Source organism: Trachemys scripta, chromosome 9 (genome assembly GCF_013100865.1).
Source record: "Trachemys scripta elegans isolate TJP31775 chromosome 9, CAS_Tse_1.0, whole genome shotgun sequence".
NCBI lineage: Eukaryota > Metazoa > Chordata > Testudines > Emydidae > Trachemys > Trachemys scripta.
In genome coordinates, this window is record NC_048306.1 from 21,452,647 (window position 1) to 21,468,945 (window position 16,299).

Genomic DNA, 16,299 nt, shown 5'->3' on the forward strand with positions numbered 1-16,299 from the left:
GCAATGTGGACTGGAACCTATCGGCATTCCCTTTTGTATTGAATTGGTTCTTGAATGAACGGCCGCTGTCCATGCATGCACTGGTCAGTACCTCATAACACTATGAAGTTTATACAGGATGTGTTCTCCACTCCTACATTCTTCAAGGTAATCCCCGGGAAAACCCTTCAGGAGCACACAATCATCTTTAGAGGGGACCTACAGACCTGGAATTCAGTATTGCTTTTGCAACAGGGCAACCCTCACCTTCCCACCTCTGAGGAACTCTTGTCAGCCCTTATCCAGCCGTACTGCCTTACCCCAGTCTGAACTCTGATAAACCTGGGCAGCCTATATTATAGAATCATAGAATATCAGGGTTGGAAGGGACCTCAGGAGGTCATCTAGTCCAACCCCCTGCTCAAAGCAGGACCAATCCCCAGACAGATTTTTGCCCCAGATCCCTAAATGGCCCCCTCAAGGATTGAATTCACAACCCTGGGTTTAGCAGGCCAATGCTCAAACCACTGAGCTATCCCTCCCCCATGCTCTATGAGTCTGACATCATATCAATTAAACAGAGAGAAATGTCAAAGGATGCTCAATGTTCCTGCTTGGCCTGGTGAGCAAAATGGCATTGTAAGTGAAATGAGAGAGAGCAACAGAATTATTTGGAAACATCAGGTGCTTACCTGTCACTACCAGCTGGATGGTGAGGTTCTCATACAGGCCATGTTTAGTGTTGCTCAGGACTATGGTGTAGTTCCCAGCATGCTTTGGTCTCAAATCCCTTATGCCCAGCTTGTACTTTGTTCGATCTGGTACATAGCAAGTGTGGTTCTCCTTGATTAGCTTGCCATCTTTATACCTGTTTTGAAGAGCGAGGGAAGTTCAAACAAAGACTGTCAGCACTGCATGCAGGCAAGCCCTAGTACACAGAAGAGGGGCTGGCCATTATCCAAATTCAGATTTAACTAGGTAAATTGTTACTGCTGTCCTATGGGAATATCTGTAGGGAATCCCAATCCACCATCTGTGCTTGAATTGAAAAAACAACACCCTTACATGCATTCCCCTTACCCATCTTCGCCAAATTGATGGAAATACATTGGCTTCTTTTTTTTCCATATTTTATCCAGCAGCAGTGAAAAGAGACAATCAGAAAGTTGCCCATTCTAGGACTCTCTGTGATGTAAGTAACTGGGCTCTGTATTGAGAGCACCATTTGAACATACAAGCAGGGCTGGCTCCAGGCACCAGCCTGGCAAGCAGGTGCTTGGGGCGGCTGCTCCGGAGAGGGGTGGCCGCTCCGGAGAGGGGCGGCACATCCAGGTATTCGGTGGCAATTCGGTGGACGGTCCCTCACTCCCGCTGGGAGCAAAGGACCTCCCGCCGAATTGCTGCCGCAGATCACGATCGCGGCTTTTTTTTTTTTTTTTTTTGGCTGCTTGGGGTGGCCAAAACCCTGGAGCCGGCCCTGCATACAAGTGTCCCTGGGTCACATACTCAAAAGTGTGTGTCCAACATTGTACGAGTGAGTTTCTAAGTGCTTTTAAACTGAGATGGACACATGCCAACAACATCTGCATTTGCAAATTGGGCAGGGACACCCAGAGGATTCAGGGAGCCTGGGGTTTTCAGCGGTGGGGGATGCCTGCCGCCGAATTGCCGCCGAAGACCTGGCACTTTGGTGGCGGGTCCCAGGGCGGAAGGACCCCCCGCCGCGGGTCTTCGGGGCACTTCGGCGGCGGGTCCCAGAGCGGAAGGACCCCCCGCCGCTGAATTGCCATCGAAGACCCGGAGCGGAAGAAGCTCCAGGGGCCCAGGCCCCACATGAGTTTTCTGGGGCCCCCGGAGCGAGGGAAGGCCCCCGAAAAACTCTCGTGGGGGCCCCTGCGGGGCTTGGGGCCTGGGGTAAATTGCCCCACTTGCTCCCCCCCCCGGGCGGCCCTGAAATTGGGTAGACAACTAACCATCTGATGAGCATAACAAATATGCAGTGCAAGTCTTGCAATGTGCACAGCAAATTATGGATTTGCAAAAACTTGGGCCACCAGTTTTGGAGTAAGCAAATTAAGGGAACAGATTATAATTAACTGTTATTACTGCAATGGGTGTGCATGGCCCTTTACAGCACTGGAAACAGCCAAAGTCTGTGCCCCAGGAGCTTATAATCAATTTAAAGGTGACTGAGGCCACTTTGAAAATTTGGCTGTATACATGCAGGGGATGCGTTTTTATTCTATTTTGACAAATATTCTGTAAAATCTCTGTTTCCTCCCAGGGAGTATTTGTGATCTTAAACCTTCATCAACAAAGAGTGGGGTAGAAGAATCTGAATAAGGTTCCTCTAGTTCATAGATAAAGCCACCTGCAAGTAGAGGTGATGTTGTTTGGATGCTTTTGGACTTCAAATATTTGATGGGCAAGACACTACAACCCACAGGTCAGGCTGATGAACTTCTCAGGGACTCCAGCTGGAGAAATGTGATTGTGTTCAGTCTGAGAGTTTTGAAAGTCTCCTGGACAGTAATTTAAACAACTGCACTAACGAGGACTCCAACATCAACATCTCACTGCTGCAGCATAGAACACACAGGGCAGACAATGTTGGTGGTCTTAGATTACTCCCAAATATGGAAATTTCCTTTCTCAACCTCTGCATGAAGTATGACCATTGCTGTAGAAAGAAAAGGGAAAAGTCCCCACTTCACCCCATAAAATATCCCCAGCTCTTTAAAAAACACCCCCAGCAACAGCTGGCTAATTTCTCTTATGATTTGAATTGAACCTCATGGAATTTCATACAATTTTACTATTTAAAAACAAAACAAAACCCCAAACCGTACCTACTCCCCCTGCTGTCTGCCAATCCTGCCACTGAGTCACTTGGACTCAGCACTTCTTGTTGGCCAACGAAAAGTGCATTGTGGAGGTGCCAACTCACCACAGCATCATGGCAAGGTACGCTGAGCATGGCAGAGGGCTTTCACAGATCTGAGCATGCTTTTGAGCAGCTGTCTGGTTTCTAGGCAATGGATTAGGGGTAGAATGCTGGTGGTGTTGGCCAACATTTCCCCTCACCATAAAAAGAGGCAGAAAGGAAGGGGAGGGAGAGGAGAGAAAGAAGTCAAAGGGGAGATGATGGAAGTTAGTGCCTCCTATGGTTGTTGAAGTGCTGCATCTTGTATTAAATGGTGATGTGTTATAGTCACACTGGAGTAGCCTTTGATTGGCCCACAGGATTTTGCCATGATTCCCCTTTGTTTGCTCTGTGTGTATGTGTGTGTGTGTGTGTGTGAGAGAGAGAGAGATGGATGCCCACATTCTTGGCATTGGTGGATTGAGGGGAGACATGGTGGAGTTCTGTGGATCCATCAGATGATGTTGCTTGAGCCACTTAATTGAATACATAGGGGGAACAAAGGCCATAATTAAGTTCACCTATTGCAGCAGTGGCCATGAAGGACTTTCCTGCATTGACAGAGGAAGGTCTAATAGGTCTTTTGCCTTTCCAGCGTCTATCATTTCATGAAGCATTCTAGAAACATTTGAGCTCTATTCTATTTTGGGATGATTCTGCGGATGTATCAGTATTTCCTGCATGCCCCTTGCTTCGTTTTATTTTTTTTTATTACTGCCTAAAAAACAGGATCTTCAGAAATCATCTGGTCCTGACTCCCCACCTGCAACCAAAGTCCTAACTCTGTGCAGCTGGCAGCTGCAGAAAGTATTCCCACATGGATTAGGACTTCAGGTGGGGAAGCAGTGGCAGGAGCAGATAAACATTTCTGTAAAAAGATCCACTTTCAGGAGAATGTCCTTAGTCATAAATGAGCGGAGAGAAAAAAACATGAGCTGAAGAGGCAGAAGTTCTCATGCAGAGAATGTTTCTCATAGCTTTCCGGGAGGCACTGTCTCCTTTTAAGCTCAGCTCTGCTAATGGTAACCACTGACCATCTTGTCCTTTTCTGTCTGTGGTTCTCAGTGTGTTATTGGCACATGACTGAGCGGATCCTTGCATTTCTGCTGTGGGGTAGGGATGTATCATTATTCCCAGGCTGTCGGTGCAGAAACTGAGGGGTGAAGTGACTTGCCCAAGATCATATCACACAATGAGTCTGTGGCAGTGCTGATAATAGAACCCAGATTTCACTGTTTCCTAGACCAGCAATTTAGTCACAAGGCCACCCCTCTACATTGTCTACCATGTCTGAAGAAAGTGGCCGGGATATCTTTTCTTATCTCTTTCAGAAGATCACATTTTCTTGATCCTGCACAAGAGGCTGATACTCACCAGGTAACACTGGGGCGGGGAAAGGCATCCACCTTCACAGCTAGTTTCAGTAACTTGTGTCCTGCTACCCCCTCTTGGTAGGGTCCTTTCTTATAAGAAACTCTCAGGAAAGCTTTGTCTTAAACAAATATTTAAAAAAAGTCATACCGTGGAAGATTCTTGTCAGGCTATAAATACCCGCAGCCCTAAATACAATGTGCTCTGGAATGGGTTTCAGCATGGTAGGTCAGGAGAAGCTACAGACAATCAAATGGAATGACAAGCTGCCAGTAAGCTTTAGCCATAGCTGTATCTGTTCTGTACACATGTACCAGAACTAGAGACAGGCTCTCGCTGCACATTTTGGTTCTAGTGGCAGTGGTGGCCACTTAAAAAATCAACCACCACCAATAGCTACTACGCAGCGGTATCTGACGATAACCCACTTTTATTTTAACTGGGGCCTCCCTTGACAAAGGTTGATTTTTTCATCTCGAAGGGGGCCAGATTTTCAAGGGCAGAGCACCCACTATGGGAGCCAGCACCCCCCAGAGGTGCTCAGCACCCAATTTGCTGAGCTCTTTTGAAAATCTGGTCCCAGCTGAGGACGCTGATCCTTTTAAAAATTCTGGCCTACCCACACACAGAGCCAATGTGACCCCTGTGATATAAGTGACACATGACTAAATAGATGAATTCCAGTACATCCCATTTTCAGAAGTTTACTCTCTTTTCAAAAACATTGAAGAGGATAAAAACAGCTAAACCAGAACAAATTAATGAGTCTCTACTGTCCCATTTCCTGTCGCTAACAAAGACCAGTACTGTGTGTTTAAGAAGAAGACATAACCTTCCCATAACACTATAATACATTTTGATGAAAACATTTCTTCCTGACCCCATATCAGTGATGGGCAACCTGCGGCCCATCAGGTTAATCCACTGGTGGGCCACCAGACAGTTTGCTTTCATTTGCACAGCCACTTCCCGCAGCTCCCATTGGCTGGGAATGGCGAACCGCAGCCACTGGGAGCTGCGGGTGGCTGTGCAAATGGAAACAAACTGTCTGGTGGCCCGCCAGCAGATTATTCTGATGGGCCGCTTGCAGCCTGCGGGCCTCAGGTTGCCCACCACTGGTTTATGTCCTAAAGCATGAGGACTGATAGGCCACTCTTGTGACTGTATCCTAGCTGGTGTCATTGCTAATGGACCCCTACATATTAAATGTGTCCATCTCCTTAACAGTCCTGCTTCCCAGACACTATTCTGATTTAGATACGGAACTTACTGTATACAGTGATTGTTTCATTGGCCTTCAGTATCATTACATTGGTCTCCAGTCCCGTTACATTGACTGCTCTGCATATATACAAGCCACTGTCTTCCATGGTAACGTTGTGGATGGTCAGATTACTGAAGCCTTTATAAACGGACTGACTTTTGTTCAAAATTCGTGTAGGCTTATGATCCTGGGTGACAGAAAAAAGAGAAAAAGAAAAGGATCAACTTTTTGCTTATTCTGTTTCAAATACCCTTCAATTAAAAGATATAAATTCCAAAGACCTCAGCTGAAACATTTACACTTTCCCCCCAGAGAGTAGGTTACTAATAATACACAGGAAGACGCAGCAGACAGACCTTTTCAGGGAGCTTTTAATGTCCATAGATCTACAAACTAATGAAATCAAGTAGCTCTTCACTAGTACCACGCAAGTGGGTAAATCCGTGGACAGAACCAATCAGGGGTTAAAATCCTGACCCTGTTGAAATCAATGGCAAAACTCTCATTGACTTCTGTGGGGCCAGGAGTTCACCCATGTTATTTTGGGACTCCCAGCTGTAGTGTACATTTAATTCTTGGTCAGTATCAGTCTGTCTGGGGAAGAAAAATTAATACGTTAAATAGTAAAAGATCTATTTAGTAACCACATCCCAGTGGAAAAGCCCTATAGAACGTGATACAGAATTGTAAATTTCAATAGAAATTTTGACCCTATAAAATTTAATAGGGATTTGTACACCTCCTACATAGAACCCTAGCGGATGGTTCAAGGAAAGACACTAGAAAGAAGATCAACTTCTATTTCATTCTATAGATTTCAAAGAGAAAATTCTGTAGAACCACACTGGTTTCATCCTGATAAAATTCTATAGCAGGGGTCGGCAACCTTTCAGAAGTGATGTGCCAAATCTTCATTTATTCACTCTAATTTAAGGTTTCACGTGCCAGTAATACATTTTAACGTTTTTAGAAGATCTCTTTCTTTAAGTCTATATATATAACTAAACTATTGTATGTAAAGTAAATAAGGTTTTTAAAATGTTTAAGAAAGGTCATTTAAAATTAAATTAAAATGCAGAGCCCCCCGGACCGGTGGCCAGAATCCGGGCAGTGTGAGTGCCACTGAAAATCAGCTTGCGTGCCGCCTTCGGCATGCGTGCCATAGGTTGCCTACTCCTGTTCTATAGGTATTTCCAACTCAGGCTGTAGTTTTTGTTATTTTTCTTTTCTTTTCTTTTCTTTTCTTTTCTTTTCTTTTCTTTTAAAAAGAATTTCTTTCACTAGTTTTGCCAAGAAACCTTTTGAGGAGTCCCAAGTCATTAGATAACATGGAACATTCTTGTTTTCTGTGCAAGGCTGCAGAAACCCAGAAATCATCAAATTTAGGGGTTTGCACAGGACAGAAATGGAATATATTTTAAATTGTATTGAATTGGGACACTGATCTTTGGGCTCTTTCTCCACAAGGAGAACTTTTAGAATTGCTGCTTCTTAGAAATACTTATTTACCCTAATTTTAAGAGCTGTTAGTTTTAGGGCTCAATCCACATGCTGCTGCCAGTGACTTAAATGAGAAAGCAGGGCACTCAGCAGCTAGCAAGAGCAGAGATTTAATTAGGGATGAATGAACCAACCCTGAACAAGACTTGATACTACGTGGGCTCCACCCCTGTGATTCCCAAGAGGGTGCTGAAGGGGCTTAGCACCTTGCAGGAAGTGCTCAGCACTCTGAGGGGTCAAACCCCAAATGACCCCCCTGCCCTACACCCCACTAGCAGAGCCTGAATCCTCGCTTAGAACTTGAACCACATTTTTAGTGAGGCTTGAGAAAGGCCTTTTCGTTTTTGATTAATTTTTACACAGTGCACAAATGCCTAGATTTATGGATAGCTGGATGGTCAGACAGACAGTCTGCCACATCTGCGGCTGCTCGATTCCCCATTGTCAGCTAGGATCATACGGGGGGCTGAAGTGACGTGGGAAAGGCTATTCTTTCCCCGCAGAACCAAAAATTCCTGGTGATGTTGCAAAAATCCAGTTAGGAGATTTGCAGCCCAATTTTGCCAAACCAAGAGGCTCAGAGAGTTCACATAAGCATCCTGGGTTTTCAGCTCATCCGAACTGAAAAGACAGTCATTTGTGGCTCTCCCATTGCTTGTTTTAAGAATGACAAATGAAAGCAAAATTAGGACTTACTAAACCATAAGAACAGAACTTTCATTTCCATACGGTTGACTACTGTAATCCAACCAGAGACAGCCTTAAATTGTCAGCTACTCACTCTCCCACTAGGATACTGCCATTCAAATTCAATCCGTCCATTGAAAAAGGTCTCCGCACTGCATTCCAGGTTGAGAGTATCTCCGACCAGCAGCTTTCTGGAGTTTGCTTTCAGAGCCAGGTTCTGTATTCTGCCCTCTGAAATGAAAAGAACAAAGGTAAAACTTCACCCAAGCTGCTTCAACTGAATTTAAGAGGAGACCCAAATTTCAAATCCTTCCTCAAGATCTTGCTCCTCCTGTGAGGACTGTAGGAAATTAGCCTGCTAATGACCTCAGTGGGAGCTGCTGGGCACTCAGGCACTTTTGAAAATAAGATCACTTAGGTAGGAACCTTAATCTCATTGGTCTATTGTCTGGGTTATGCAGGAGGCCAGACAGGATGATCGTAGTATGTTCCCTTCTGGAGTTAAACTCTTCTTTACTCCTCCATTTGGGGCTCCAGCTCTTGATCATTGGCCACATAATCACATTGATATCGTCCTTGTCCGTCTTCTCTTACTCCCTGCCTAGGCTGCAATTTTCAAAAGTGACGAGTGCTGCTGGGCCCCTCAGTTTGGGGATAGTAGAAAAGGGCCTGATTTCCACAAAGTGCTGAGCACTCACCTTCTGAAAACCAGCTTCCCTTCACCCTGGGCACTCCTAAGCCCCTACTCAATTTTGAAAAGCTTGGTCCTACTGTCTTATTACCCCCTCAATGCATCATGTCTGATGTTAGCTTGTTAAACTCCTTGGGGTGGGGATCACGTCCTTTTATCTCTGGTGTGAAGTATCTAGCACACAGCAGGCCACTGGCAGAGAGGGAAATAGAACTGCTTAGTCCAGTCTATCCACTAGGTCAGGGTGCTTCCCTATTAGAGGGACTAGGGGTGGATCCTACATTGGCCCTTAAGAGGTGGGTCCGATGACCTAACAGGCCTTCCCATCTTTGATTCTGTGACAAATGTAGCAAATAATTACTCCAAGCACTGAAAAAAGAGCTATCCAGAACCTCCATTTGGCTGCCATACAAATTTCCTTGCCTGTTGTTTTAAGCTAAAGCTAATTGTTGAGAAGGGTACCATGACCTAGTGGAAATGAAGTCACAGCGAACCCTGCCTAGTAAAATTTAAAATTTATGAGGAGGTGAAGAAAATATACACAAAACAAGGAGCACACTATTAGAAATGGGCTCAAATAAAGCCTCAGTCCCGAACACCTCAGTGTTCAAAATCCAGAGTTGATTTCTGCAGCTGGAGCCCATCTCGAAACACAATGGCGAGCATGTGGTAAAGTGCCAAGAGAAACCAAACAAAAACCGTGAGGTTTGCAAATGAGCATTTACATGAGATTTTATATCATGATCTTGTAAGTTCCACAAATACCAGAAACGGGCAGACGAGGCCACTGCTTGGATTTGCATATCCCAAAGCAGTGGTTAGTTGAATGTCCAAACCAACAAAGCTTTGGTGGGATTTGAGGAAAATATTCCAGTTCTGTCCCATCTCTACACTGGGCAATTTTTCAAAACCAGGGGTGGATCAGATCCAAGTACTATTTGATCTGAACCACCAAAGCTCAAGGGGGAAGGTGGGTGTACAGAAAATGTTCCAGTTTTGACTCATCTCTAATACATACCAGCTATAAACCCCAAGAGTTAGCTTGGAACTAGGCTAACCAAGAAATAATAACCACACGCTTAGCTAAGCACTAGAATTGTTTCTGTTCCATTGAGTAGCAGTTACTGCTCAGCATGGAGGGGTCACTCACCCACTTTCTGTAGGATGTAGTAGGATGAGGACTCAATTCCGTTTACTTTGGTTGTACACATGAGCATGCCTTTGAAGAAGTGGAAAGGAGGAGAGGGGATGACAAATCCTCTCTTGGGGTCCCACACCATCCTCCAGTAGCTGAACTCTGAAGAAGAAGAAGGAAGCTGAAAAAGAAGAGGTAGAAGGAGACTGCTGAGATTTTCCCCTTGCTCACACAGCAGAGAGAAAGGTAGCCATATCTCTTCTTGGTTGGAGACAAGATACATACGTAACCCATTCAGAATCAATGGTGCAATCTCAAGAGGTACAAACAAGCAAGCCCCTAAGGCCTTGTGTTTAAGGAGCAGAGCTGGATTCTATTCCCAGCTCCTACAGACTTTGTGTGACGTTGGGCAAATAACAGGTTAATCTGTCAGAGCCTCACTTTCCCCAACTGTATAATGAGGATAATAATACCAACCTTGTAGGGAGACTTGGGGTTACATTTTCTAAAGTGATTCAGGCACTGTGAAAAAGGACCGAGGGGATGAGATTGCCTAGAATGGCATGTGGCCCATCTGTGACTGATAATAGCAACGGCTGGAGATGGGGCACTAGATGGGGTGGGCTCTGAGTTACTACAGAGAATTCGTTTCCAGGTGTCCGACTGGTGGGTCTTGCCCACATGCTCAGCGTTCAACTGATCGCCGTATTTAGGGTTGGGAAGGATTTTCCCCCAGCTCAGATTGGCAGAGACCTGAAGGTTTTCACCTTCCTCTGCAGCATGGAACACAGGGCACTAGAATAAATGGTGGATTCTCTGTAAATTGAAGTCTTTGGGTCACTATTTGAGGACTTCAGTAACTCAGCCAGAGGTTAGGGGTCTGTGACAGGAGTGGGTGAGTGAGGTTCTGTGGCAGGGGGTGGAGGTGCAGGGGGTCAGACTAGATGATCATGATGGTCCCTTCTGGCCTTAGAATGTAAGAAAATATTAATTAAAATAAAGAAAATCTAATGAATACTGTACATGAATACAGTATATGTACTATGTATGTAGATTTTGTATGCTGTACAGCATCCATTTAAGCCAGACTAGCCATTTTTAGGTGGGGGATGATTGGTATTTTATTGATAACATGCAGTACAGACTCCCCATTAACTAAAAAATCTTGTGATTTTTTAAAAAATCAAATTTGAAAAATTCTGGATTTAAATTGTAGAAAAAATTAGGAATGGGAAATCAAAGACTAATGGTGAGGGGGGTGGGTGGGTGGAATGACTGCCACTCACTGAGGTTCATCCATCCATGCCCATTTTACAGCTGGGCAAATGGAGGCACAGGATGGCTAAAGGAGTTGTTCAATATCGCACTGTGAGTCTCTGACAGAACCAGGAATAGACACCAGGAGTCCAGACCCCCAATCTCCAGCTCTAGCCACCGGACCACATATTAAATGCTAAATCCCATCTCCACCTTTGAGAGCAGAGACTGTTCAGAAGCGTGGCTGGGAAGGAAGTAACTCTAGATGACAATATAACACAGGCTTGGGCTGACCACAGAGCACCTGCGGTTGCCACGTAATAACTAACAGTGTGCCTACCACCCAGAGAAAAGAAAGGCGCTAGTGTTTATAATGTGCCTTTCAAATCTAAATCAAGAGGAGAGTTTTACCAAGGAAGTTTTGGATTTTCATGAGCCAGCACAACAAGTGGGAACATCACTCGTGACATAACTAGTCCTTCTATTGTTCTCATGACTGTGCTGCACTTGGTTTAATTTTCTGTACCTAACAAGGAATGATTTGGGGTGGGGTGAATGATAGGTTCAATTTAAATAGTGTTTGGGAGAAATGAGCCTGCTTGGAATGAATTCCAGCTCTGAACTTTGGGAGCTGTTACTCATAATATTGGAGGTGAAATTATGACACTGATTGGCCTGACATCATGTTAGTTCACTTACTTTTCATATTCATCATGGAGCAGAACAAAGTCAAATGAGTCATTACTGCACGGTAGCAATTAGGAGCCGGAGGTGAGATAAGACAGGTTGTCCTTTGTAGAACAAGAGCCCTAGGAATTATGGATTTCAGATCTGGATCTGAACTTCCTTAAAGTGGTTTAAGATTTGCTGTATGGATTCAGGATTTTTATAGGGCTAGAACTAAGACCTGAAGTTTGGATTAGATCTTGACTTCCTCAGAGGTCAGGGGTTCAGATCTTGTTCAAATCCAGTCTAGAAATATAGAGATGATTCGTTGCGCAGTGGCCTTCTGAGTATGCAGGTGCCCATCTGACAAATAGCAGTCTCAAATCTAGCACTTAATTGATACCTTTCTTGGCAGTTTCAACAAAGAGGCCAATGACTGAGATGGGCTATGGAGGCTGGAATTGCCCTCTGAGGGTTTCCTCCAAGTCAGTAATGAGGCACCTGGGCAGAGCAGTATGTGGCAAAAAAAAAGCGCCACTGCTTGTGTGGTACCCATTCAGTGGATAAATAGATCTTTCAGAGCTGTCAACTCTTTCACCCAGCATTAAATACACGTTAGAAGCTTAAATTGCAAGTCCAGCCCTGGGATTCTTGTGACTCAGATGATATGTGGTTAGCTAGGATCTGTTTAGTATTAGCAAACTGCACCCATTCTCATAAATATTTAAAGGAGAGAGAGTGCAATCATTTTAAAGTATAATGGTAATCTAAGGACCTTAATTGATGATGGAAAAAGTACATTTGCTACAAGAATAATAAAGTGTAAGGAAGCTGAATTTCATGGTTTGAGGGCTATGTATCCTTGATGGTTAGAAGAAGAGAAGAAAAAAATAACCCCACTGAAGAGGCGCCTTACAGCAGTGCACATATATTACATTTCTTCATAAAATATATATTTACACAAAAAATAAAAGAAAAAAAGGAGCTGACCCCACATTAAGGTTCTGTTCAGTATTTTTCCTCTGTATTGCCTATCGGAGATTAATTCTGGGAAAGGATGTTCTAAATTTGTCTGGTCACTTTATTCCCCCTGCCCTCCAAGCTTCCTCTTTACACAGGAAGCAGCCACTGTGGCTCCACACAGCAGCAGGAATTTCCCAGGCAAGGGAAAACAAGGAGCAGGGTTTCCATATAAGGAAGTTTGGGATGGCATGAGAGACTCCCTAGGTAAACACACACCTATACAAGTGGGTGCATCCTCTTTGACGGCGACGTCTCCCTCACCCACAGCCACCTTCCTTTTGGGCTATAAATTCCACTCCCACGCCCATCCGCCCGTTAAAGCAGAAAAATCCTTGGCTTGGATTCCTTTGCAGTTCACAAGGGAAATGTGCTGAGATTTCATTTGTCTCTGTCACCAAATGGGTATCATCAGCTTGTAGCAAAATGAAGGACATTTGCATCTGTACTGAGAAATTGCTGGTGGAGAGACTGACTCAACACCAGGTGGAGAAAGGATAATACAATACCTTGTAAACAGGGAGATAAACCTTAAAACCCAAGGACTTCAGGGCTTGGTCCAAACTTTTAGGGCCATGTTCATCCCTGGGGTAAGTCCAGTGAAGTCAGCAGAGATACTCCAGGGACAAATTTGGCCCTCTAATGGTTTAATAAGAGGGGACTTTCTCAGTGCCCCCACCAAGGATGAGGGGAAGGTAAGGGCGAGCACTGATTATTCCAGACAGGGGAAGGAGTGGAGTTCTGAAAGTGGAGAAGGAGGAGATGCACTCAACCCCGCTCCCCCTCACTTTATCTCCTGCCCATTATACAGAAAAAGAGAGACTGGATAATGTAATAAGGCCCAGCGCTGTTCTCAGTGACGTCAGTTGGAGTTTGGCCACTGGCTTCAATGGAAGCAGGGGCTGCATCTCAGGCAATCATTTCAGGTGCTGGTTGCTTCCTGGGAGGGGGAGACATACTGCAGTCAAGAGGAGGGGAGGGCGTTCAGCACCTCCTAGGAGGGACTCATGGTGTCACAGGATTAGGCCCTACATTTATATGTTCGGCTTGTAAAAAAAATGCAGTTAATGCAGCAAAAAGATTTTAGCTGCACTTTCCCTGGAGATCAGGCATTTGCACCACCAAACCCACCAGCCCAGTTGGTAGCTACTGGCCCCCTTGTCAGCACTTCCAGTAGAAAGGTAGAAGATTGCATTGGCAGGGAGAACTAGCTCCTTTCCTATGCCAAGAGGAGGACTTTCCAGAACAGGCTGAGGCATATTGGCAAAGGCAGAGTGAAAGAAATGGCACTACCGCTTCTCACTCTGTGTCTCTTCAGGGGATGGTAGGACAGTTTCCATCTTCAGTCCAACATGCAAATAGAAAGAAGCATGATCTAGAATTTAGAGCACAAGGTTGGGAGCCAGGAGACCGGTGCTCTATTCCTGGCTCTTTCTCTCCATGGGCTTCAGTTAACACTTACTGAAGTCAATGAAGACACCCTGATTGAGTTCAGTGGGCGAGAATCAGGCTCTATGGCTTTAATCCTTTCATCGTCCTCTCTAATAGGCAAAACTGGCTCTGGGCTCTTTGGACCAAATTCAGTCCTGGCATAAGCAGGTACAAACTCTAGTGAGGGCAGTGGAAGCTGTGCCAATTTACACCTGAGTTTGGCGCTTTGCTGCAAAATGTGAAATAGAACAGACAGGTGTAAGAGTGCTGAGCAGGCACCAGGCTACAAAACTGGCTAGCTTTCCATCTGAAAGACAGAGCCAAATTCGTCACAGAATATTTTATTTTCCAAAAGACCGAGCATCTTGTCCTCTGTCTTTGCCAACATATTCAGAAACATCAAGAAATAAATTGGGGGAAATAATTTGCATAATCTCAGTCTAACACTAACAAAGGCCACATGTGGGGGTCAGTGATAAAGCACCGTGAAGAATTTAGAAGGATTAAGGTGGATTTTGGAGGCCTTTGCCATTCTTCTAGTCCCACCAGCTTTGCTCTAAAGCTTACCCATCTTCACAAGCTCTTTTTTATAGTTGTTTACCCGGCTTTGACTCTCCAGATCTCTAAGGGGTTGGGTTAATCTGAAATTTCCACTTACCTGTCGAAGCTTGGGTTTGATATCTGGTGAGGTGACCCGGCAGGGTATGACAACCACTTCGGTAGTATTCACTACATATATCACTTTGGGATATCGAGGGTGAATCTGAACAAATGGATTCTGGTGGTCTGCAGGAGACAGAACAGAACGGTATTGGTTTGCAAAATTGTCCCTTGGTATGGTTGGCATTGCAACATTGTCATAGTAATCTTCTGTTTAGGTACGATCTTCTAATGAGCCCCCACTGCTGCATTCCCTCCTTAGGTACACGAGGAGTTACACCTGTTACGGTACTACTTATTCATGGAAAGCAGTGTAGTCTAGAGGTTACAGCCAATGAGTAAAAATCAGAGCTCCTAGCTTTTAATTCTGTCTCTTACAGACTCGCTTCAGCATGACCTTCAGCATGTCACTGTACCTCCGTTTTCCGGATCTGCAAAATGAGGGCAAAAATACTGACCTAACTCACAGGAATACTGTGACAATGTTTGAAAAGTGCTTTGAGATCCTTGGATGGAAGGTGTTATCCTAGTCCAAAGTTCAAAGCTGTTTATATTATTATCATCATAAACAGAAAGCTTTGCTGAGGATTGCACTCCTGTATTGACCTAACCATTTATTTGTATCACACTGCTTTTCAAATTCACGTTGTGAATGGAAAAGCCCTACCAGCTACAGCTCTGGATGACTGTGGAATACTCCCCATAGGGAAGTGGTGGATGCCCTGATACCAGAGACATCCAAAACCAGATTAGAAGAATCTGTTTTGCACTGGGAAGGGGATGGGTTAGTCGACCTCGCAGATCTGTAGGGCTTCCCTTATGTTTGCCATAATGGATCAGACTAGAGCTAATTGAATAGTAAAAATAAAAATGAAACGTGTGATTGTTTTAGCAAAAAAAATGGCTGGGTTTGGTTTGCTGTGATTCATGGGGATTTACTATTCATTATTTGTGAGTATTCCAGTGAGCATCAGGGAGTCATGAAAATGTTTGTGAATCTCTAAAATTTCCTGAATTTTATTACAAATGGTGATTCATCCAAAAACTTGTGTTAAAATTAGGATATTGCTTATCCACTGTCTATTATTGTCCTGTTAAAAAGTTTCAGGAACCAATTAGATAGTAGAAACTAAATCATCTGACTTATTTGCCAACCGCACTTTACATGAATTGTAAGCTGTTTGGGGCAGAGGACTTTTTGTTATGTATATGTACGCTGCATAGCAACATGAGGCCCCCTAGCCTTGGTTGGCGCCTCTAAGGGCTACTTTAGCACAAATTAATAACTACCACATACGATGAATAGTGACTAACTCAAGTGAACGGTCTGAACATCCCACAGCCTGAAAGTTATTCTGCCAAAGCATTCTGTGAACATTTATGGATAATGAATTTGCCCAGAGGAAATTAGGATCAGTCTTCAAATGAATGCTTAACTACCCTAAAATGGGGCTAAATTTGGGATGAACATTATCTGTCAGGTCTATCTCATGGGTCACTTTAGTTTGGTGTCCTGCCTTTAGCAGTGGCCAAATATCTGATGACAATAAAAATACCCATAGTGCTCAGTTGGCCAATGAACTATACCAGGGGTCGGCAACCTACGGCACGCATGCCAAACACGGCACGCGAGCCGATTCTGAGTGGCACGCTGCCCGTCCGGTGAGAGGAGGAGGAGGAGGGGCCGGAAAGTGCCATGCTGGGGGAAGAAGGGG

The 16,299-nt window shown here is 44.6% G+C and overlaps 1 protein-coding gene across 2 annotated transcripts in view; it reads right to left on the bottom strand.

The window, feature by feature from the left end:
- Positions 1 to 16,299, bottom strand: part of LOC117882473 (vascular endothelial growth factor receptor kdr-like) — a 183,285-nt gene that overhangs the window by 94,881 nt on the left and 72,105 nt on the right. For both annotated transcript variants that reach the window (XM_034780741.1, XM_034780742.1), the window contains exons 4-9: positions 14,583 to 14,710; positions 9,566 to 9,731; positions 7,819 to 7,955; positions 5,544 to 5,724; positions 4,277 to 4,394; positions 672 to 847 (exon numbers count right to left, since the gene is read on the bottom strand). In XM_034780741.1, coding sequence (XP_034636632.1) covers positions 672 to 847; positions 4,277 to 4,394; positions 5,544 to 5,724; positions 7,819 to 7,955; positions 9,566 to 9,731; positions 14,583 to 14,710 — 906 coding nt within the window. The remainder of the gene's footprint in view (positions 1 to 671; positions 848 to 4,276; positions 4,395 to 5,543; positions 5,725 to 7,818; positions 7,956 to 9,565; positions 9,732 to 14,582; positions 14,711 to 16,299) is intronic.